The sequence below is a fragment of the Danio rerio genome, chromosome 25, assembly GCF_049306965.1.
Source record: "Danio rerio strain Tuebingen ecotype United States chromosome 25, GRCz12tu, whole genome shotgun sequence".
Classification (NCBI taxonomy): Eukaryota; Metazoa; Chordata; class Actinopteri; order Cypriniformes; family Danionidae; genus Danio; species Danio rerio.
The window spans coordinates 24,437,608-24,463,277 of NC_133200.1; the positions used below are offsets into that span (position 1 = coordinate 24,437,608).

The 25,670-nt window shown below is 41.3% G+C and overlaps 1 protein-coding gene across 1 annotated transcript in view; it reads left to right on the forward strand.

Annotated features, from left to right (window-relative positions):
- ptprjb.1 (protein tyrosine phosphatase receptor type Jb, tandem duplicate 1) overlaps positions 1–25,670 on the forward strand; it is a 180,342-nt gene that overhangs the window by 116,134 nt on the left and 38,538 nt on the right. The window contains exons 186-199 of the mRNA XM_073943145.1: positions 491–547; positions 1,849–1,899; positions 2,082–2,138; positions 11,141–11,194; positions 12,020–12,073; positions 13,250–13,306; positions 14,803–14,859; positions 16,803–16,862; positions 18,114–18,164; positions 19,568–19,615; positions 19,825–19,878; positions 20,301–20,342; positions 20,558–20,605; positions 21,028–21,081. Of these exons, the coding sequence (XP_073799246.1) occupies positions 491–547; positions 1,849–1,899; positions 2,082–2,138; positions 11,141–11,194; positions 12,020–12,073; positions 13,250–13,306; positions 14,803–14,859; positions 16,803–16,862; positions 18,114–18,164; positions 19,568–19,615; positions 19,825–19,878; positions 20,301–20,342; positions 20,558–20,605; positions 21,028–21,081 (744 nt within the window). The remainder of the gene's footprint in view (positions 1–490; positions 548–1,848; positions 1,900–2,081; positions 2,139–11,140; positions 11,195–12,019; positions 12,074–13,249; positions 13,307–14,802; positions 14,860–16,802; positions 16,863–18,113; positions 18,165–19,567; positions 19,616–19,824; positions 19,879–20,300; positions 20,343–20,557; positions 20,606–21,027; positions 21,082–25,670) is intronic.

A 25,670-nucleotide genomic window follows, 5' to 3' on the forward strand; every position in this document is an offset into this window, starting at 1 on the left:
TGTAAATATTGTACACATATCTGTACACAGAAAAAAATAGATTTGTTTAATACATTTTATGCAATGCAGAATTTAATTGTATGCAAAAATGTACTTGAAGCAGGTACACTGTAACTTTACTATAAGTGTGATTTTTACAACAAAAAAAAATAATTCATGAGGTCACTTGATAGAACAGCTAACATGTTAACCGTTTAACAAAAATACATCTTTTATATATAAGTAAGTAACTACTTTTTGAAATACTTTCCATCATTGGTCTCGGTTTCCCAAAAGTATCATAAGTGTAACCTGCCAGTCCTCTTTCACCCAACCTGCTCTGAGCTAGAATTGATCCGGTGATTCTTTGCATGGGAGTTGGTTGCTCTAACAAGGAACAACTCTAACAAATCTGTTTCGTTAGTTTAGTTTAATTGTACACAAAATCTTTGGTTTAGGCATTTGAGTATTACTAAAATTATCAATTCCTTTTCAAAACTATGTATTTCAGCACCACCCTCCAGTACAAGCTCTTCTACAACTGAAACTCACACAACAGCATCTACAAGTAAGCAATATATATGTACAGCTGACTATAATTGGAGAGTTTTAGCAATTTACAATTATTGTATATTTTATTAATCAATACTGTATTTTACATCACCCCCTGAATATTACACATCAGCAAGCTATTAATATGAAACTGTTTACAATAATATAAGAAACTATTAACCATGATTAAAAAATCCAACATTTGCTTTGTTATTGTTATTAATATTTATTGAATTTATTTTTGTCAATAAGGACATTTTATATAAAAAAGCTACCTTGTGTTGGGAAAGCTAGCACACACCTCAGCACACTGTCAAAGTACAGAAATATTTGAGAATAACATTGCTGCAGATAACACAATGGTTTAAAGCAGGGGTCTCAAACTCAATTTACCTGGGGGCTGCAGGAGGCAAAGTCTGGGTGAGGCTGGGCCGCATAAGGGATTTCACAAAAAAAAGTCCTCAAATGTCATTATTAACAGTTTTAATTATTTCTTCTGAACATGAAGTGTCCTGAACATTAATAGAACATGAGTGAAGATTATGAACAGTTCTTGTTGCCAGAGACTTGACAGCGCTTCTTCTCACAAATCTGAACCACATTTAGCTTTAGAGCGGAAGCAGTTGAGACCCTCAGTATGGCTTGGGGGAACTCGCTCAAAACTTCCATTCCCGGCCTCACCTAAAAAAAGGCGTATATATGTATAAATAAAACACCCCCACCCCACTCCAGTCACATCAGTCTGTACCAGTCTGTATCTACCTATAATATATATAAGATGCAGGCTGTAGCTAGGTAGGTGGCAGGCTGCAGATAGGTAGCTAAGTGGCAGGCAGGGGCGGGAACAGCTTACCTTGGTTCTGGCCAGCGCGAGTTCCCTACCGTCACAGCGTCTAACAAAGGGGCGGGGTGCGTGGTGACGTCATCTTTGTTTACACGGCGGGCGGGGAATGCCAGTGACCGCTGTGTACGGATAGAATCAGCAGAGCGGGGAGCGCTCTCTCTCCCCGCTCCGCTAATTCTGTCAGTGTACAGCGGTCGGCGCGGGCCACAAAATATTGCACTGAGGGCCGCAAATGGCCCGCGAGTTTGAGACCCCTGGTTTAAAGGTTGCAAACAGTAAACATTTTCTTTCTATTTTGTTATTAATATTTAATGAATTTATTTTTTGTCAATGAATAAGGACATTTTATACAAAAAAGCTAAAATGTTTTTACCTTAGCACATTGTCAAATACAAAAGTAAAAAATAAAAACATTTGAGCATAACTTTGTTATTTTAAGCATTTCAGTAATTTTTTATTGATCTTTATTTCAGCTCCCTCTACCAGTGCAAACACTTCTGAGTCCCAAACAACACTTCATACAAGTAATTATATATATATACTTTATTGTAAAAGTGCATCCATTGTATTGTTGATGTATATTGTATACACAGTTCTATATTTATATTTCATATGTGTGCAGTATGTTTTCTTGCAAATCAGATTTTTTTGTAAATCAATGAAGAATTTTTAATGGTGATACTTTTCTCTTATCAAAATGTGCCAGCAGCCACTGCCACAGCACACTCTTCTTCAACTGAGCCAACAACATTAACTACTTCAGGTCAGTATTTTGATTCATGGACTACAGTGTCAAAATAAAACATACAATTATAAAATAAACTTGCAATACATAATTTCATTGTATGCAAAAATGTCTTTGTAAGCTTGTCAGATTTAAGTAATTTTTTATTATTTTTGGAGTCATTTAATAGAGAAGGTAAAATGCTAACTATTTTTTTTATCATAACGCAGGATCTAAATCCATTTTATTGTAGCACAACTTTTTGTTTAGTTTTGAAGTTCAACAGTATATGAGAGTAACAGTTTTTTTTATCTTTTATTTCAAAACTTATTTTCTGAACTTCCCTCAAGTCATTTTCTTTCTCCAACTTTTTTAATTGCAATGGTTTTTGCTGCATTTTATTTCAATAAATTGTTTCTATTATGTATTTATCTCTTATTACCTGATGGAGGGAACGGAAAAGTTGTTTTTTTAACTGACAGATAGTGATTCCCTTATAAGACCAATCCCTTTGACTTGTATGAAAAAAGGACAATGAATTGACAAATTTGCATGTGTGTCCACTCCCCCACTTATTACTATGCCTGCAAGATGGCACGTTAGATATCTCTGAGGACCCAAGCAAATTTAGAATTCAGCTAACAGCCCAGAGCTGTGGCAAAGAGATATAATGGCAAAGTCTAAAGCACATGGCGCAGATACACTTGGGGTGTCAAAGTCAGTTCCTAGAGGGCCAAAGCCCAGCACAGTCTAGTTCCAACTCTGCTTCAACACACTTACCTCAAAGTTTAAAATAAGCCTAAAGGACTTAATTAGTTTGATCAGGTGTGTTTAAATAGGGTTAAAGCTAAATTTTATTACCCGTGACTTGACAACTGTCCAAATCCACTTTTGCTATTTTAAGTACAGGAAAAAAGGTTGTAGCACCTGGCACATGGCCTAAAGGATTGTCCTTATTCTATTAATGTGTTACGCGTGTGTTTATGGACAGAACATGCATTAAACCAATCAGAGTCTTATCTACCATTCCTTTTAAGAGCAAGTTGGTAACACCATGGCACATTCGTTATCTACATGGTGGAACTTAACACAGAACATCGGTGTGTGTTATTTCCTCATTATCCCAATTACAATGAGCAGATAACAGGTCCAGAGTTCATTTCAAGTGTGCTATTTGCATTTGGAATCGGTTACTGTCAACTTTAAAAGATGAGATCCAAAGAGCTGTCACTATCAGTCAAACAAACCATCATAAGGCTAAAAACAAGACAAACCCATCAGAGAGATGTCAAAAACATTAGGCATGGTCAAAAAAACTGTTTGGAACATTCTTAAAAAGAAAGAACGCATCAGTGAGCTCAGCAACACCAAAAGAACCGGAGGACCACAGATAACAACTGTGGTGGACGACCAAATAATTCTTTTTTTTTGGTAAAGAAATCACCCTTCACAACAGTTGGCCAGATCAAGAATCCTCTCCAGGAAGTAGGTGTATGTGTATCAAAGTCAAAAATCAAGAGAAGACTACACTAGAGTGAATACAGAGGGTTCACCACAAGATGTAAACCAATGGTGAGCTCAAAAAACAGGAAGGCCAGATTAAAGTTCTAAAAAAAAGCTTTCACTGTGCTGGAACAACATTCTTTGAACAGATGAGACCAAGGTCAACTTGTACCAGAGGGATGGGAAGAGTAGTGTATGAGGAAGGAAAGGAACTGCTCTTGATCCTAAGCAGTGAAGTATGGAGTAGTGACATGGCGTGGGCATGTATGGCTGCCAATGGAACTGGTTCTGTCAAATTTTTACAGACCTTCCTTCTTTTACTCCTCCAACACTCCCCCCTAAACAGAGCTGGACACGCCCACTTTCCTGACTTTTTCCGAAGTAGAGGTGTGATTAAACCCTGCTGAAACGAGGGGGTTTCATGGCCCTTTAAAAACTCATTGGATGGCACTTTACAGTGCAGATGGAGAATGGCCCAAAGCATACTGCAAAGGCAACCAAAGGGTTTTTTAATGTGAAAGAAGTGGAATGTTATGCAATGGCCAAGTCAATCACTTGATCTGAATCCAATTGAGGATGCATTTCACTTCCTGAAGACAAAACTGAAGGGAAAATGCCCCAAGAATAAGCAGGAACTAAAGTGCTGTGGAGGCCTGGCAGAGCACCACCAGGAATGAAACTCAGTGTCTGGTGATGTCTATGAGTTCCAAATTTCAGGCTGTAATTGACTGCAAAGGATTTGCACCTAAGTATTAAAAAGTGAAAGTTTGATTTTTGAGTATTATTATGTCCAATTACTTTAGGACCCTTAACAAGTGGGAGGCACATATGAAAACTGCAGTAATTCCTATATTGATCACCTAATTTAGATATAAATACCCTCAAATTAAAGCTGACAGGCCCAACATTTTAATCCTTAATTTTTTTATATTTAATGATGCTTGCTAGCTTTTATACATTGCTATGTGTATAATTAGTGATATGTGCCTATTTGAGTTTAAAACACGCTAACAAATAACAAAAATTTTCAAATAACAAAAAAACTTTAGAGCAGCTTTTGGTTGGATTAGGATTTTAGTCAGATTTATTAATAGTTTTAAATATAATAACGAGCACTGTCTGCTGCTGCTTCTGTATGCACCATCACAGCGATCTTGGGTATTTTTTCGTCTAAAATCAGCTCTCGGGAGTGAACAACTTGACTTTTTTATAGAAGTCCCAGTGATTGGTCTTCTGGTACTAAGTGATTCTTTATCTATAGGTTAAGAAATAATTTGTATGGGTCAATTGATTCAGTCAAAGGGAACGTTCGAGGTTACAGAAGTAACCCTTCGTTCCCCGAGGAGGGGAACGGAAGTGCCATGAATGGGAGGATTCGGATCAGAAGCCGCTTATCTGGAGAGTATTGAACGGGCCAATGAATGAAATTAATTGGCAGCGTAAGCTTGCGCAGGTGTGCGACATCTGCAATTATCTCAGCATATAAGCACACCTGAAGCCAGCAGACGCCATCCTTTTAAGCTGAAGAGACTTTCAAACAGCTAAGGGACAGTCATTATGGCGACGGAATATGGCACTTCCGTTCCCCTCCTCGGGGAACGAAGGGTTACTTCTGTAACCTCGAACGTTCCCCTTCGGTTGGGGAACTTCAGTGCCATGAATGGGAGAATATGGAAAGCGCCATAATGACTGCACCTTACCAACACCCCCGATGAGGAGATAGTCAAGCAAGCGTGACGCACCCACATCATGGGGGGCGCGGTCCTCCAACGTGTCCCTGGCCCTAATTTATCCTACTTCAACAGAAGTTTTACGGATTTAGATATATTTTTTTGGGAAGTCGTGAGCATCTAGATAATTCTAGGAAATACGACAGTACGTTGGGAAGCGTGCAATCCCGATAGGGAGGACGCTGCGGAGGCCATCCGTTACCCAAGGGGGGGATAGATGGCAGAATTTACCTATGGACTAGCCCTAAAAAGGGGGAGTACGCATAGCAAAGAGTGGTTAGCGGAGAGGGAAGACACGGGTCCGCCCAGGGGGGGGACTTAACCGTGGCGGAATAAGCATATGGGATCGCCTAGTGGGGATCACGTATAGCAGGCACCTATACCCAAAACGCGGGCTGACCAGCGGGCAGACCTACAACGTAGTGGGCCAGCAAGTGACTCCTCCGCTGAGTCAGTGCTGGGGGCCACGGAGGAATCTGCAGGGCTCACCTGACGGGGAACTTTACTGACAGATAAAAAAGGCGCACGTACCTCCGTGTTAGGGAGAATGGCGCAGCAAGCGTGTTTCAACACCCTACCGAGTTGTCTCCTCAATCACCAAAGGGTTACCTAATACCCTTGAGGAAACCGGCTCCACTCGCAGATTGTAAAACCTTGCAAATGTGTTGGGTGTCGCCCAGCCCGCAGCTCTACAGATGTCTGTTAGAGAGGCGCCGCGTGCACGGGCCCAAGAGGATGCAACGCTCCGAGTGGAGTGTGCACGTACTCCCGGGGGACACGGCTGACCTCGACTCGAATAAGCGAGTGAAATGGCATCCACAATCCAGTGGGATAATCTTTGTTTCGATACGGCACTTCCCTGCTGCCGACCGCCATAACAGACAAAGAGCTGCTCAGATGATCTAAAATTCTGAGTACGGTCCACATAAATGCGCAGAGCGCGAACTGGACAAAGTAAAGAAAGGGCTGGGTCTGCCTCCTCCGGGGGCAGCGCTTGCAGGTTCACTACCTGATCTCTAAAGGGGGTGGTAGGAACCTTGGGCACATAACCGGGGCGGGGTCTCAGGATAACGTGAGAGTAATCCGGCCCGAATTCCAGGCACGAGTCACTGACCGAAAATGCCTCCAGGTCCCCGACCCTCTTGATGGAGGCCAACGCAACCAGCAGAGCTGTCTTCAGGGACAGAAATCTTAGAGATACTGATTCGAGTGGCTCAAAGGGATCGGATCGCAGACTCGTGAGAACGAGGGCGAGATCCCAAGAGGGCATGAGAGGGGGGCGAGATGGATTAATTCGCCTAGCACCCCTAAGGAACTGGATGACCAGGTTATGCTTTTCCACGGTGCCGCCAGCTACCGCGCTATGATAAGCGGAGATGGCGGCCACGTAAACCTTGAGAGTGGAGGGCGACAGCCTGCTGTCCAACTTCTCTTGAAGGAAAGAGAGCACAACACTAATCTGGCAATTTCGGGGGTCTTCTCTGCGAGAGACGCACCATTCAGTGAATAGACTCCACTTCAGGGCGTAGGCGCGCCTCGTGGAGGGGGCTCTAGCCTGAGTAATGGTATTAACCACCGCAGTCGGTAGGTTACCTAAGTCTTCCTCGCGTCTAGGGACCACACGTGGAGGTTCCAAAGATCGGGGCGAGGGTGCCAGATGGTGCCCTGTCCCTGAGAGAGTAGGTCCTCTCTCAAAGGGATCCGCCAGGGGAGGGCCGTCGCGAGGAGTGAGAGCTCTGATATCCAGGTCCGGTTGGGCCAAAGGGGCGCAACTAGCAGAACCTGTTCCTCGTCCTCCCTGACCTTGCACAGAAACTGCGCGAGCAGGCTCACTGGGGGAAACGCATACTTGCGCATGCCCCGAGGCCAGCTGTGGGCCAGTGCATCCGTGCCGAGAGAGCCCTCGGTCAGGGAAAAAAACAACTGGCAGTGAGCGTTCTCGGGGGAAGCAAACAGATCGATCTGGGCCTCCCCGAATCGCGCCCATATCAGCTGAACAGACTCGGGGTGGAGTCTCCATTCTCCAGGGCGTAACAGCTGTCGTGAGAGCGCATCGGCTGCACGATTGAGCGTGCCTGGGACGTGAATGGCGCGCAGCGATTTCAGCCGCGGGTGACTCCAGAGGAGCAGACGGCGGGCGAGCTGAGACATGCGGCGAGAGCGCATACCCCCCATGCGGTTGATATACGCCGCCGCCGCCGTACTGTCCGTCCTGACCAGCACGTGTCGCCGCTCCAGCACCGGTAAAAAGCGGTGGAGAGCGAGGAACACTGCCAACAGCTCTAGGCGATTGATATGCCAATGCAGCTGGGCACCCTTCCAGAGGCCCGCAGCCGCATGCCCGCGACACACGGCCCCCCAACCCGTGTTGGAAGCGTCTGTTGAAACAACAACATGGCTGGACGCCTGTCCTAGAGGCACACCGGCCTGTAGGAACGAGGGGTCGTTCCAAGGGCTGAGGGCGCGGCGACACAGCGCAGTAACCAAGACCCGGTGTGTGCCCGCGTGCCATGCGCGTCTGGGGACCCGATCGTGAAGCCAGTGCTGAAGTGGTCTCATATGGAGCAACCCGAGCGGCGTGACGGCGGCTGCAGATGCCATATGCCCCAGGAGCCTCTGAAAGAACTTCAGTGGGACCACTAGTTTGCTGTCGAGCTCCCTCAGACAGTTCAGCAACAGGCGAGCGCGTTCCTCGGAGAGGTGCGCTACCATGGTGATCGAGTCCAGCTCCATCTCGAGAAAAGAAATCCTCTGCACGGGGGCGAGTTTGCCTTTTTCTCGGTTGACCTGAAGCCCCAGTAGGCGGAGATGCCGAAGCACCTCGTCCCTGTGCATAATCAATTGCTCCCGCGAGTGGGCTAAAATCAGCCAGTCGTCGAGATAACCGAGTATGCGAATGCCCGCGAGTTGAAGGGGCGCTAGGGCACCCTCCGCGAGTTTGGTGAAGACCCGCGGAGATAGAGAGAGCCCGAAGGGGAGGACCTTGTACTGCCACGCTCGACCCTCGAACGCAAACCGCAGAAATTGGCGGTGGCGTGGAAGAATGGAGACATGGAAATACGCGTCCTTCAGGTCTATGGCTGCAAACCAATCCCGAGGACGAACGCATTGGAGAATGCGCCTCTGCGTGAGCATTCTGAACGGCAGCTTGTGCAGACAGCGGTTCAAAACGCGCCGTGACCCACCGCTCTTTTTGGGTACGATGAAGTATGGGCTGTAAAACCCACTCTCCATCTCGGCTGGAGGAACCGGCTCGATTGCACCCTTCGCCAGGAGGGCAGCAATCTCCTCTCGCAAGACAGGGGCGGACAGGGGGTTGACCCTGGAGAAATACACGCCCGTAAACTTGGGGGGCTGTTTCGCGAACTGAATCGCGTAACCGAGTCTGATTGTGCGTATGAGCCACCGCGAGGGGCTGGCCCGCGCTAACCAGGCAGGCAGAGCCCTCGCTAATGGAGTCATCGCTACAATCGCTGACGTACCAGCGGTGGGGCAGCGCGGAGTGGGTGTGCTGATCCGGGAAGCACGAGGGTCCCGCGGAAAAGCTGGAGGAGAGCGATTCGCTCTGGCTCCGCACCCTGACTCCGGAGAGGGGGCTGGAGGGCTGAGGGAAGGGAGACCGTCCCCCCAGTGCTCGTGAGCCACTGGCGAAGCACGTAGAGTCTGCGAGCCGGAAGGCAGCGCGTCCCGGACTGGCAGAACTCGTGCAGTCACATCCGGGGAAGGGAAAAAGTGCTCTTTTACTGATGTTTTGGTGGCACTGAAAAGTACCGTTGTTATCGGGGCCCCGCCCTCCAGCGGGGAAAGAGCAAGTTTCCTCTTCTCCGGATGGCCTGTCTCAGGGACGCTTCGCGGTCCGTTTACCGGACTTAACGGCGCCCTGGGCAGGAGGGGCTGCCTGCTTTCGAGGTGAACGCCGCGCCCGCTTGGCCGGAGGCGCAGGCGGGGGCGGGGCAGCACTCGTTGGCGGGCGCCCTCGGCGAGGAACAGCGGAGGTGGATGGCTCGGCGGGCGGAGCGGGCTTACGGCCACGCCGATAGATGACATTGCCCATCGCATCCGACTGCTCTTTCACCGCCTTGAATTCCTGGGTGAATTCACCGACGGTGTCGCCGAACAGGCCAGCCTGGGATATGGGCGAGTCAAGAAAGCGAACTTTGTCAACGTCGCGCATATCGGCCAGGTTTAGCCATAGGTGGCATTCCTGAACCACAAGTGTGGACATCGTCCTCCCCAGCGCACACGCGGCGGACTTAGTAGTCCGAAGAGCATAGTCGGTCGCGGTGCGCAGCTCATGTAATAAGCTTGGGTTGGACCCGCCCTCGTGCAGCTCGGCCAGCGCCTGCGCTTGGTAGCGCTGGTAGGTGGCCATCGCGTGCAAAGCAGAAGCAGCCTGGCCCGCAGCCTTATAAGCTCTGGCTCCGAGGGAGGCAGACAACCTACAGGCTTTGGACGGGAGGCGGGGCAAACCCCGCCACGTAGAGGCGCCGCGCGGACAAAGATTGACCGCGATAGCGCGCTCCACTGACGGGATCGCCTCATACCCCCTGGCAGCTCCGCCGTCAAGGGCGGTGAGGGCGGAGGCACTCGCAGCACGGGCAGAGAAAGGTGCCCTCCAGGACTGCGTGAGCCTACTGTGCACTTCCGGGAAGAAGGGGACGAGAGGCTTCGAAGGCTTCGCCTTCTGGTCCTCTACGTAGCACCCATCTAGTCGGTCCGGCCGCGGAGCTGGGGGATAAACCATCTCCAACCCCACGGCCGAAGCAGCCCGGGAAAGCACGGCTAACATGTCCGCTTCAGGATCCGATTTGACAGCGCTCACCTGCCCGGAGGGGGCGAGCGGGTCCGGATCTTCGTCGGACAGTGAAAGCCCACCCTCCGATGCCGCGGAGGACATCTGATCTCCGGTGTCAGCGAGTGTGAGAGCTACCATCTGGTTAGACGGATCACTCTCACCACCCGAAGCTTGGATGGAGCGCCGTGAGGAGCGAGAGGTCCGCGAGCCCGTGGGCGGCGGATTAGCTCCCGCTGAAACCCTCAGATCTGCCCGAGCGCCCGCTGCTTTTTTAGAACAGGAGGCAACTGGGGTGGCTCGCTCTCTTGCGAAAATTAGCCGCGATCTTAGCTGTGCAACGGTCATGGCATCGCAATGACGACATGAACCGCCCGCGAGCACCGCATTAACATGCTGGACCCCCAAACATGCAATGCAGTGATCGTGTCCATCATCCGGAGACAGGAAACCCCCGCATCCAGAAACGCACAGTCGGAGCGCCATCCTGAAAAGGACGTGCTGCACGACTGTGTTGCTCTTTTAGGAAAGTTGCAACTATACGCACCGCTCTGGAGGACCGGACCCAAAGAACCGCAGGCAAGGGAGTAACCCAGCTCGACCGTCTGCCACCGCGAAGACCCACTCTGGACCGGGAGACACACTCGTTCGCTCTGAAGTGCTGATCAGCAAGAGGAACCCTCATCGACTCACTCAGAAAGGATCTGAAGCGAAAAGGATGGCGTCTGCTGGCTTCAGGTGTGCTTATATGCTGAGATAATTGCAGATGTCGCACACCTGCGCAAGCTTACGCTGCCAATTAATTTCATTCATTGGCCCGTTCAATACTCTCCAGATAAGCGGCTTCTGATCCGAATCCTCCCATTCATGGCACTGAAGTTCCCCAACCGAAGGGGAACTGAATTTAACTGATATTCTATTCACAAATCTCGAAATACATAATTTAATTGATGCAAAATTGTTGGCATATCAGTATTACTAAAATATGTTTTGTTTTTATCATCTAAATATTTCAGCACCGCCTGCCAGTACAAGCTCTTCTACAACTGAGACTACAACAACATCTACAAGTAAACAATATAAATATAAACAAAGTTGACTATGCGTATATGGAGAGTTGTACCATTTTACACTTACTGTACATAATACTAGTAGATAGTACTAAGTAAGAATAAAATATGTAATGATCAGTACTTTAGGTATTTCACATCACCTCCTGAATATCAAGCATTCACAACTTCAATTGATAGGAAAATCCATGCTGTTTACATTAAGTAACTTTTGAGCATGATTAACAACTACTCAAAACGAACAACTGATGTTTAATACCCAGCAAATAAATTTTATTCTATTTTATTCATATATTATTTTTATTGTTTATTATTATTTTCAATTTATTTTATTATTTTAATCTATAAAATAGGCCATTGTATATGAAAGAAAAATATAAGTTTTCTAGCAGAAGCTAAAATGCTAATCATTTTTACCTTAGCATATAACAGACCCCCTAGTTTTTCACATTTTTTATTTTTATTTTTTTGGTCATTTTTCTGTGGTGGTAATTCCAATTAAATTAGTTTGTTCCATTGCTCCGTTTGTTAGATGTTTGCTCCAACTTTCCTTTGCAATCTGAAGCGCATCAAACGCACAAAGCGCCCAATTTGCACCACAGGATGTCTAATTACATCTTTGCTTTGACTTCACATGTAAATCACGCATCATCCATGTCTGCTTACTGCACAAGCTGAAATCTCAGCGATCGCTAAATCGCGAAAAACTAGGGGGTCTGATATAATCACAGTACAATTATATACAGTATTAAAATAAAATTATTGCTTTGAGCATTTCAGTCTTGCTTAAATTGCTTCTGTTCTCAATGCATTTATGTATTTCAGCACCCTCTACCAGTACAAGCACTACAACTGAGTCTCAAACAACAACACATATGAGTAAGTACTGTAACATGTACAGTTGAATCATTGTATTGTTGATGTATACTGACATAATCAACATTTCAAAATCCTAAGAATCTAGCACATACAATACAAAGTCCATAATTTTACAGGTTTACAAAAACGTAAAATAACGGCTGTTAAAATTTAAAATATTTACCTTAAAATAACGGATGTAAAATTACAGAAATTTCCATAAATTGAAATTTCCGGTTATTTTACAGCAAATGTCTGAAATTTAACGACTATTATTTATCAATAAAATATCGATTTTTTTTTTTTTTTTACAGTGCACACTCTAAAAAAGGTTTAGTTATTTATTTAAAGCAATAGTTGAGTTAAACATACAGTATTTGGTGCTTTGTTGGGTTATTTTAAACCTTTATTGGGTTATTTATTTAATAACTCAACCTAATGGGTTAAAACAATTATTTCAACAGTCAACTGATTTAACTGACACAGAACAGCAGTATTTATATGCTCATGTAATATAGTTTTTTTCTGTTATTGGGTTTATTTAGGCTCTAACACAATAATAATGTTATTTTTTTAATCAAATAACCTCTCCATTTCGGGTGTTTTATATTCGTTTCACCAGCACTCTTCATAGCCGATCTATATTAAATGGATAAAATGCTTAATTGTTTAGAACTTAAAATGTAATGAAAATAAAGCATTTTTAAAACTGAATGTTATTTATTTACACAGTCATAATTATAAAATCAATAGTAGTACCAGTAATAGTAGCAATAGTAACACCAGAATAAAAATTAATAAACATTTATTTAAAATAAACCAATGCATTGAGTTAAATTTGATAACCCAATGCATTGGGTTAAAATAACCCATAGTTGGGAAGGTGCTATGATAACCGTTAATAACCGTTATATAACCGTATAATAATAGTTGGGTTATATGTTTGGGTGTGTTTACCCCAAGCATTTTAACTGAGCATCATTGACATGAAAAGTGTACTGTAACAGGAAAGTGTACAGTTGACTTAAGTATATTAAATATTTTGATAACATTTTTGTGCACTACCATTCACTACCTTTAGAACTACCACTACCTTTTTTTTGCACTACCTTTAGAACTTCATTGAATTAAAAAAAAGTTAAGAAAATATTAAAGAAATTGTGTTTTTTTTTTCTTTTCTTCATCAAAATGTCCCAGCAGCCATTTCCACGACCCACTTTTCTTCAACTGAGTCTACAACATCAACAGCTCCTAGTGAGTATTCATGGACTACTATGTAGGGCTGCATGATTAATTAAAAAAAGATCACAATCTCGATCTTAACGATCTTAATTCAGCTTTTCTACGATTCACCCAATTATATTTTCAACTTCGGATTTATGAATAGTTATATTCAGATGTCATCATTTTACTGTGGATTAACAAACAGGACATATTGGAAGTCTGTTGAAGTCCACCATAATGACTATACAAAACTTAGCATTTTAACCAACAGTAGACCTACACATAGGCCTATTATTATTATTATTATTATTATTATTATTATTATTATTATTATTATTATTATTATTATTGTTTTACCATAAGTTCGATAATTAACAATAATAATTGCCTACCAATATTAACCTTTTCCCAGAGATGGGTTGTTGCTGGAAGAGCATGCGCTGCATAATAAAACTTGCTGGATAAGTTGGCGGTTCATTCCGCTGTGGTAACCCCAGAGTAATAAAGGGACTAAGCTGAAAAGAAAATGAATGAATGAATATTAACCTTTATTTTACCTCTAAATCTTACCTCTCAAGCAGCCCTTTTACTATGTGAACATTTTATTTGATAATTGGTAATTAGACATTCGATTTAGTTAAAGCTGCTGTAATCCTGTTTATATTAAAGTTGTGGTCACACTGCACTTTTTGCCCTCATAGAGTTCCATTCATACTAAAGCGAATGCGACAAACCTGCGAAATCGCATCATGTGACTGCTTGAGACCAATCGAAGATCAAAACATGACCAATTGCTCGCTTTTTTATCTAATCATCTTGTTTTATCCCGCCCCTTTTTACTGTGCCGTAAAACAGAATTTTGCCTGCTGAAACTCTAGTGTGACCATGGCATGGTTGCTTTTAGTTCGATTTTGTCCTTTTACAATATTCTGTACAGAAAAAAATATATATTTAAGAAAGAAAAGAAAACTATTTGTTTAATGACTTATCTTGCTTTTAATTATATGCAAAAATGCTTTTGTGAGCATGTCAGCTCAATGCAAATTTTGCAAACATTTTAACAGTTTTTAATCTTAACACGTTCAAGTATAACAATATGTGAGAATAAAAAATTTGACTGATTCTATCTTTTATTTAAAAACTAATTTTCTCCAATTGTTCTAGGACAAATTATTTTAGTGCTTGAGTTAACTTAGCTCTATAAGTTGCATTTTGGAATTGCAGCCCTGATCTAGAGGTCTGCATTATTTCACGTTTTATTTGGAAATGTTTTCCCGCTTCAAGATATCTGGTCGGGTACCTGGGGAGCTCTCTAAAATTAAAATTTAGGCAGGGCAGTGGGTGAACAGGCTGAATAGACAGTGAGAGCGGTCGTGTGCGGAATTAAACCTGGAGGGAGCGGTCAGAATCGAAACTAAAAATTTAATCCCATGCAGATCTCTACCCTGATTTATACATTTTTTTGCTGCATTTTCTCTTAGAAAAAAAAAAAACTGAATTGAATTAATATCTTATTCTTTTAACAGCATCTCCTGTCTTTACAAGCTCTTCTACAACTGAGACTCAAACAACAACACCTACAAGTAAGTAATATGTATGTGCAGTTGACTATATTTGGAGAGATTTACAATTTTACAGTTATTTGATATATTATAATAACTAGTAAATTGGTAACTTTTTACCATGATTAAATAACTTTTAAAAATAAAAAATTATTGTGATCATATAAATACAACAAATTCATATTTTAATTAATTAATTTAAATTGTAAATAATAATACAAACAATATTAAAATCAAAGTAATTTTGTTTTATTAATTCTTAATAAATTTATTTTAATTAATACATTTTAGTCAATTCGTTATTTTTATTTTAAATAAAGGGTGCTGTAGGGTGCTGGTGTGGGGTGGGGAGCACGCGTACTCAAGAGAGGTGTTGTCGCGCGCCTACTGAAGGGGGGTATGTCGCGGGGGCACTTTTGATCATTTTAGAAGGGCACTTTCTATCCAAGACTGAAAAGGGCATGTGCACTGCACAGGTTGAGCCCTATGTGTGCACGTGCCTGCTTTAGATATTTCAGTAACACTTAAATTAATTTTTTATTTTTAATAGATTATGTAGCGTTTACACCAGATGCAGATGTAGCATCAAGTAAGAGAGATATACATGTTAAGTCAATAGAAAGACGCAAATAGACATCCTGTGGTGCTGTTTGCGCAAATAAGGCTGCGTGTATGACACAATTTGTGCAAATGAAGTGGCACCAATTGAATGTTGTGCACGTTTGACGCACTTAACATGTGAATCGATTGCGTTGGAACATCTGAACCTTTGCAGACATTCATGCCACGATAACCAATCAGGAGCATGATTAAGACGTAGCACCTGTAGTGTTTGTCCCAAGGGGAAATCCTCCTGTTGACACCGAACAACAGCTTATCAAACTGGGCTTGGCTCAGTCGGAGGCATCACTGAAAGCTTCCATCATCCAGGTATAGATTCTAGAGGAGTTTATGAGCTGGGTGCACTTCAGGGATCTAGTGGCTGTTTTTCAGACACCAGGCAGGCAGAAGCCCTGCCCATGACACAAAATCTATTGTGAAGTGAATTTCACACGCAAACAATGCGATAAACTCAATGTTCAGGCATCTATTTACGCGTGAAGAATGATTTATTCTTGCAAGGCACATCTGGTGTGAACACAGCATAAGCACTTCTGCAACTCAAATAACAGCACATCTAAATAATATACTTATTAAATTGTTTAATTTTTTTTAACATTCTTTTTTATTTCTACTATTGTTTTGTTGGTGTAACAAATAGTTATATAAATTCAGATGACATGGAAAAAATGTACAAAATCCTGTCTTTTATTTTCATTACATACAGTATACAGAATTATTAGCCCCCCTGAATTATTCGCCTTCCTGTTTAATTTTTCCCCTTCCTGTTTAATTTTTCCCCAATTTCTGTTTAACAGAGAAGATTTATCAACACATTTTTAAACATAGTAGTTTTAAATACTCATCTTTAATAACTGATTTATTTTATCTTTGCTATGATGACAGTACATAATATTTGACTAGATCTTTTTCAAGACACTTCTATACAGCTTAAAGTGACTTAACTAGGTTAACTAGGCAGAATAAGTAAATAGGCAAGTTATTGTAAAACGATGGTTTGTTCTGTAGACTATCGGGGAAAAAAATAGCTAATAATTTTGTTCCTAAAATGTTCTTTAAAAAAAAATTAAAAACTGCTTTTATTCTAGCCGAAAAAAAAACAAATAAGAGTTTCCCCAGAGGAAAAAATATCAGACACACTGTGAAAATTTCCTTGCTCTGTTAAACATCATTTGGGAAATATTTAAAAAAGAAAAAAAAATCAAAGGGGGCTAATAATTCTGACTTCAACTGTATCTGTGTAGCACATGCAAAGCAGGATTTCACCAAATGCAAAATGTTTTGTAAATCTTTCAAGAAATATTAAGAAAAGTTTGATTGTTTCCTTCATCAAAATGTCCCAGCAGGCACTGCCACCACACACTCTTCTTCAACTTCAACCCAGTCTCAAACATCAACTTCAAGTGAGTAGTTTTATTTATGTGTAAACAATTGAATTAATAATGAAATGTTTAAGTTAATTAAAGGTGTGGGGGAATCCTGTTCATACTCGTGCAACTTAGGAATCTAGTTTATACTTTATACACAGAAACAACAAATATAAAAAACAATGGGTGAAATATTGCATCAAATGTGCTTATGGATGTTTTCAGGAATAAATTATGATTCATTAAAAACATCTGTGCTAAAATGTATTGTTAATGCATGGGGAAAAACAAGAACAAAGAAGAACAGGGCCAGTGTGACCACGTAAGGAACAGCCATGGTCAAGAGCATGATCAGCTGCCTGGTGTGTGATTCCATAGGAGTAGATGGCAGACAAGCTATGGCATGCAATGAGAGCATACACACCCCTGGTTGTTAATGAATGGTACCATGGCCATGTTGTCTGTCCTGACCAACACATGTTTCCTCTTGATATGGCAGTGCATCTGAGGTGTTTCCAATGAACTCAAGGATGCATGCTCATTGCATACTCTGCCCCGGCCCAGCCTGGAAGCATCTGCCATGACTACAACATGCCTGGACACTTTTTCTAATTATTTAAGAGCACGGAAGCCCTTAGAAAGGCAAGGTCTCACCAGGGGCTAAGTGCAGTGTTACACATTGGAGTGACAGGCACTCATTGTGTGATGTAACCGCTGCAAGTGCAATTTACCATATCTCAAACTAGTAGTCCTCCTATTGAACTGGTTTAGGCAGGCAAGCACTGACTGGGCACATTCGTGGTGAGCTGCATCATCATATTAACAATTCTAGCTGCATCCCAAAAAAAGCGATTCTACTGGATATAAAGGGGTGATCTTGTTCTCAGTTGACCCAAAGCCCAACCATAATATTTAATTCATTCATTTTCCTTCAGCTTAGTATCTGTTTCAGAGGCCGACACAATATTACAACTATTCCAGCATACAGTATGTTTTAGCAGTAAATGCCCTTCTAGCCGCAACCCTCAGACACACTCATACACTACCGACAATTTTGTTTATTCAATTCACTTATACCACATGTCTTTGGACTGAGGGGGAAATCCAAGTACCCGGAGGAAACCCATGCAAACATGAGGAGAACAGGCAAACTCCATACAGAAATGCCAACTGGCCCAGCCAGAATTAGAACCAGCGACCTTCTTGCTGTGAGGCGGCTGTGAACCACCATGCTGCCCTATAATATTTATTGATATTACATTATTTTTTAAATTTTATATATTTCAGCACTGCCTACCAGTACAAGCTCTTCAACAACTGAAACTACAACACCTTTAGGTAATATAAATATACACTTTGCATTTTAAAGTTATCGTATACTGTCCTAAACAGTACTTCATGTATTTCACATCATCAATTATATGTGTCGTTACAAATGCATGTTATTTCTTTATTTTTTGTGATGATTCATATGTTAAATGAGAAGAGTCAGCTTTTGTAAGGGAAGCTAAAATACTGTTTTTACACACAGTCATATTACAAAAATATATGATGATAACTGTTGCTTTAAGTGTTTCAGTATTATATTATATAAATACTTTAAGGAGGATGTGTCTATTGTACTGTTGATGTATATTGTACAAAATCCTGTCTAGCTAGCATTAGCACGAAAAACTGTATTGTAACATGAAAGTGCATTAATAACTCAATTGTATATAATATTTATATTATACAGTGTTCAGCATAATTGGGAAAACCCAATTTTGAAAATAAATATTTTTCTTCATTTTTCAGTGAATATAGGCAATGTATTTTAGTGCATTTAAACAAAACAGATTTATTAAACAGATATGTTTATTAAAATAATATTTTAATCACCCAACATTTTTAGATTTTGAAAGATAATGCAATTAATCTCAAGCAAAATATATTACAAACTAAAAAATTTTAACAAAATTTTTATTTTTATTTTTTTTTGTTTCTCTTGATTGTTCCTCTTTTTTTACAATTTCTATTTAATAATTTTCTATAACAAAAAATTTGGGTGTACTTGTTTTTGGACTGTTATCATAAGTTATTTTGTTAGATAAGAGTTCATACAGTCATGGAAAACTTGGAAAAGTCATGGAATTTCGACATGGCATTTTCCAGGCCTGGAAAAGGTTTGGAAAAACAGAAAAACCCACAAAGTTTTGGAAAAGTCATGAAAAACAGTTATCTGTATAATTAAATATAGGTTATTTACTTCTTTAATGTCCTTGGCCAATCACATACTCTCACATTATTAGTGCAGTGTAAGTATTTTACATTTAGTATTTTTTACGATATGCTGTAATAAATTTGAACGTGCATTGTTTTTCTTTTACCACGCATATGTAGACATTGCATAAAACATTAGGTCATGAAAATTTACTTGAAAGTCTAAGAAAAATCATGGAAAAGTCATGAAATTTTAGTAGTAAGAATGTGTATGAACCCTGATATAAGCTCCAGATTTGGCTTCAGTACTGAATAATCTAATGTAGATGAAAATATTAAATAGTATAGCATCCTATTAAAAATAAGAATTTAAAAGAGAGATTTGTGAGGGGTGTACTTATGCTGAGCACTGTATATATATTTGGGCACTACTTTCAATGCAAAACAGAATTTCAAATGTAAAAATGTAAAAATGTTTTGTTTGCATATCAAGAAATATTAAGAAAATTGTAACTTTATTTTTCATCAAAATGTCCCTGCAGCCTCTGTAACGACACACTCTTCTTCAACTCAAACATCGACTTTTCCAAGTGAGTAATTTAATTATGGACTACTCTGTAAACATTTGAATAAATAGTTGATAATTAATGATTCAAGTTAATTAGAGGTGCTGGAATGATGTTTATTCTATAGGACTATCACACTGTTGTAGTTGTAATAGATGTCATCACATGAATGAAGATGACTTCAATGTTATTGTACTTAAAAAAAATAAAAATAAAAAATCTATATATTTCAGTAACGTCTGCCAGTACAAGCTCTTCTACAAATGAGACTCACACAACACCTACAAGTAAGCAAAGTACAGTTTGCTATATTTGGAAAGTTTTACCATTGTATAGGTATATTGTAATAATAGGTCAGTTGGTTAGATAAAATCAATTTCTGAATATCATCAGAATCAGAAATGTCAATTAAATAAATGTTTACAATTATGTGTTTCATCATATATATATTTTTTTTTACCAGGATAAAATAACTTTAAATTAAAATTAACAGTTAGTTAACAGTTAAAATAACTAAATTTTCATGTATTCATTTATTTTTGGTTGGTAAATCATTGCAAACTAAAGAAAAAAGCCACATTTTGTAGAGGAAGCTAACATGCTAACTGGTTTTACCTTAGCACACCATCAGAATGCAAAAATATATGAGGATACTTAGTTTTGCTTTAAGAGTTTTAGTGTTATCTTTAATGCATTTTATGTTTTTCAGCACTCTCTACCAGTGCAAGCACTCCAATAACATCCCATACAAGTAATGTATTATTATGTGCAGGTCCCTAAATATTTTATACAGATGGTTTTATCGTTATATTGTAGATATATTGTAAAAATCAACATTTTAATATTCTAAGTATTAAGCATCAGCACATGAGAACCTTTGTAAAACTATTAAGAAATCTTAATAAATGTTTGACTCTTGTTATGTTTTTTTTTTTTTTTTTTTTTTTTTTTATCAAAATGTCCCAGCAGCCACTGACTCTTCTTCAACTGGATCTCAAACATCCACTCCTTCAAGTGAATATTTTTCTCCATGGATTATTTTGTAAACATTTTAATTAAAAATATATATATATTAGAAGTTATACAATGGCTGTCACACTTGCTCCTCATTAGTTTTATCATTCCAAAAACATGTGTCCAGTTGCATTAGATTTTATAGCTTAAAAAAGGTGATAGAGAAGCTAAAATGCTGATGATTGTTTTTAATCTTAGCACAATGCCTAAGTACACAAGTATTTGAGAATAACATTTTACTCATTCTTTGTTTTGTTTATTTTATTTTTAAGTAATTTTCTGCTTTTTGGAAAAGCCACCTTTATTCATAGCAATAATTGCTGTATGATCATTTAGAAAACTTATCTGAATTGATATATTATTTTATTAAAATTTCTTGCAATAGATAATTTGATTTCATTTTTTCCCCTCTAAAATAAAAGCCACTGTCACGACACATACTTCTTCAACTGAGTCTCCAACTTCAACTTCTTCAAGTGAGTATTTGTATTCATGGACTACTGTAAAAAGATAAAGGGTCCTATCATACATCCAGTGCAATGAGGCACAAGACGTGTTTGGTGTGATTTGTTGCTATTTTCAGACCAGCACAACCCTAATTTTCCCATTTTGCACCAAGGTTTTTAAATATCAAATCCATTTGCACCACGTTTTTGGACTCATGGGTGTGCCAGGGTAAAATAGAGGTGTGTTGAGGCGCATTGTTGGCGTAGCTATTTTGAAGAACCGAAATATACTGCGCCATTGACCATGTAAAAGCATGTCTAAAATCTAGTGCAGAGCGCATTAGTTATGCATCTATGTGGGTTTAAACGCCTATACATTGCTTAATACACACAGAATGTACAGCAATACACAAATATCTTTACATATGAAAAAAATTAAAGGTTCAAAATGTTATTATTGTCTACATAAATATAAAAACTACTGCCTCCATGCCTTATGTAGGAGGGCTTTTTTACAGTTTATTCAATTTGCATTTGTATAATGTTATTATTATTAGCAGTATTATTTCATATATGCATATTTACATTTGTTTTAATAAAAACAAGTTTATATTTGTCCACCTGTCAGGTTTTGGAGATATATGCTTCACTATATTATGGGTGTAACCAGGGGTATGAAACTTACAACATAGGTGTGGGTCAACATGCAGGTTTATTAGAATGGTCAGGCAAGCTGTGTGTATGCAATCAGTCAGGATCAGGAACCGGTTGTATGTGTATTGCATGACTGAATGTGTAGTCCATTTCAAGCAGATCTGTAGTCCTATGTGTGTGTGAGTGTTTACCAGCAATCTCTGGTGGTTAGATTGCTGGTGATCATGACAATAGGGCACAAGAATAGGACGTGTTTGGATACAACTTTTTGACCACAGTTTGTTATTATTGTTCATTTATTTGTTTGCTGGAAATTAAAACTGACTTTAGAAATTCAGTTTAACAAACATTTAAATATGTAGGCTAATGGATGTCTTCAGTGGAGTGCATACAACAACATTTCCTTATCTACAAAAGTAAAGAAGTAAAGAGTAAAAGTAAAGAGACAGTAAAGAGGCCGCATAGAGGAGGCTCGTTCTTTATTCAATGCCTGCATATTGTCTGTTTAACTGTTGTCTTGATAGTGAAGGATTCAGTTCTTCCACTTACAAAGTCCACCATGTACATAGCAAATGCGCCATGCGCTTTAGGTAAAAGAGCCCTTAAATTGTGAAAAAAAACTGATCTTTTTGTTTTTTAAAAAGCATGGGTTCTTTTAGGTGTACTATAAATAATAACAAATGATTATTTGTGTAATTACTTATCGTCAAACACAGAATTTAAATCTATGCAAAAATGTTGTTGTAAACATGTCTATTGCTTTACTGTGTGAATTTTTGGTCATGGAGTGACTTGTTAGAGAAGCTAAAATGCTAACTATTTTTATCTTAGTACAATACTTAAGTACAACAGTAAATCAGACTAACAGAATAACATTTTTAATATCTTACTTAAGTTCACCTAGCTCAATTAGGGGTTTTAATTCTATGAACTAAGTTCTAATAGTTCAACGTAGGCTTATTTTTTTTTAGAAATCGCAGAGCTGATTCATTTAATTACATACATTTCCTACATTTACATTAATTAAAAAAATATTAAATAGTATGAATAATACTTATTCTATAAAAAATTTTTTAATACATAATTTGATTTCATTATTTTCTTTATTAAACTTTCCCTGCAGCCACTGCCACAACACACTCTTCTACATCTGTATCTCAAACATTTCAGAAGCTTGTAAACATTTTAACTGATAATTACAGATTAATGTTAATGTGGTACTGATAACTTAATTTGGTGTAATAAAAAATTGATAACAAGTGTAGTGTTCCTTACACAGCTAGTTGTTCAGTTTTACACGTCCCAACAACCGTTTTTAGTGAACAAGATGAACAAGCACTTTATGATAAACTGACAAACTATATTTAGCTTGTGTGTTCATCACCTAAGGTAATGTGATTTTTTTTCAAGTGCATTTTGAAATATAACCTAAGAACAAATATTGTTCTATTGTCAAGCTTGACCAATTATGCCTTTTAATCACTTGTTTTCTTCCATCCTCAAATTTCCTAAAAAACTACTTTTGAACTCCTCCTAGGTCATTGCTTCATTCTTCCCAAAATTACACAGCGTTTTTATTCAGAGAACGTTCGAGGTTACTAAAGTAACCCTTCGTTCCCCGAGGAGGGGAACGGAAGCACTATAAGTGGATTTGATTGTAAAATCCACGCATTGGGAGGTTCGGTTCAGAAGCTACTCGTCTGAAAGAGTATTGAACGGGCCAATTAAGAATGAATTGGCAGCGCAAGCCTGCGCAGGTGAGCGGCATAAGCAATCAACTGAGTATATAAGCTCACCTGGCGCCAGCAGACGCTATCCTTTTTAAGCTGAAGAGACTTTCAACAGCTAAGGGACAGTCATTATGGCGACGGAGTATAGTGCTTCCGTTCCCCTCCTCGGGGAACGAAGGGTTACTTTAGTAACCTCGAACGTTCCCCTTCGGGGGGAACTTCAGCACTATAAGTGGATTTGATTGTAAAATCCACGCATTGGGAGCCCATTGAAAGCGCCATAATGACTGCACCTTACCAACACCCCCGATGAGGAGATAGTCAAGCAAGCGTGACGCACCCACATCATGGGGGGCGCGGTCCTCCAACGTGTCCATGGCCCTAATTTATCCTACTTCAACAGAAGTTTTACGGATTTATATATATTTTTTGGGAAGTCGTGAGCATCTAGATAATTCTAGGAAAATACGACAGTACGTTGGGAAGCGTGCAATCCCGATAGGGAGGACGCTGCGGAGGCCATCTGTTACCCAAGGGGGGATAGATGGCAGAATTTACATATGGACTAGCCCTAAAAAGGGGGAGTACGCATAGCAAAAGAGTGGTTAGCGGGGAGGGAAGACACGGGTCCGCCCAGGGGGGGGACTTAACCGTGGCGGAATAAGCATATGGGATCGCCTAGTGGGGATCACGCATAGCAGGCACCTTTACCCAAAACGCGGGCTGACCAGCGGGCAGACCTACAACGTAGTGGGCCAGCAAGTGACTCCTCCGCTGAGTCAGTGCTGGGGGCCACGGACGAATCTGCAGGGCTCACCTGACGGGGAACTTTACTGACAGATAAAAAGGCGCACGTATCTCCGTGTTAGGGAAAATGGCGCAGCAAGCGTGTTTCAACACCCTACCGAATTGTTTCCTCAATCACCAAGGGTTACCTAATACCCTTGAGGAAACCGGCTCCACTCGCAGATTGTAAAACCTTGCAAATGTGTTGGGTGTCACCCAGCCCGCAGCTCTACAGATGTCTGTTAGAGGGGCGCCGCGTGCGCGCGCTCGAGAGGATGCGAAGCTCCGAGTGGAGTGCGCACGCGCTCTCGGGGGACGCGGCTCATCTCGGCTCTGATAGTGAAAGAAAGGCATCCACAATCTAGTGGGAACTTATTTCGGTACGGCACTTCCCTGCTGCCGACCGCTATAACAGACGAAGAGCTGCTCAGATGATCTAAACTCTGAGTGCGGTCCGGATAATACGCAAAACGCGAACTGGACAATAAAGAAGGGCTGGGTCTGCCTCCTCCGAGGGCAGCGCTTGCAGGCTCACTACCTCGTATTAAAACGGAGTGGTAGGAACCTTGGGCACATATCGCGGGCGGGGTCTCAGGACGTGAGAGAAGCCAGCCCAATTACAGGCACGAGTCACTGACCGAAAAATGCCTCCGGGTCCCCGACCCTCTAATCGATATCAACGCGACCAGCAGAGCTGTCTTCAGGGACAGAAAGATACTGAGTCGAGGATCGAAGGGATCTGACGCGGCTTGTGTAGCGAGGGCGAGATCCTAAGAGGGCATGAGAGGGGGCGGGGTGGATTAATTCGCTTAACGCCCCTGAGGAACCGGATGATGAGGTTATGCGTTCCCACGGTGCCGCCAGCCACCGCGTTATGAGAGCGGAGATGGCAGCCACGTAACCTTGAGTGTGGAGGGCGACAGCCTGCTCTCCAACTTCTCTCGGCGTAAAGAAAGCACAACGCTGATCTGGCAAATTACGGGGGTCTTCTCAGCGAGAGACACACCATTCAGTGAATAGACTCCACGTCAGGGCATAGGCGCGCTCGGGGAGGGGGCTCTAGCCCGAGTGACGGTATTAGCCACCGCAATGGGAGGTTACCTAAGTCTTCCTCGCGTCTAAAAATCTCTTCAAAGATCGGCGAGGGTGCCAGGTGGTGCCCTGTCCCTGAGAGAGTAGGTGCTCTCTCGAAGGGACTGCCAGGGGAGGGCTATCGCGAGGGAGAGCTCTGACATCCAGGTCCGGTTGAGCCAGAGGGGCGCAACCAGCAACCTGTTCCTCGTCCTCCCTGACCTTGCACAGTAACTGCGCGAGCAGGCTCACTGGGGGAAACGCGTATTTGCGCGTGCCCCGAGGCCAGCTGTAAGCCAGTGCATCCGTGCCGAGAGCACTCGGTCAGGGAAAGAACAACTGGCAATGAGCGATCTCGGGGGAAGCAACAGATCGATC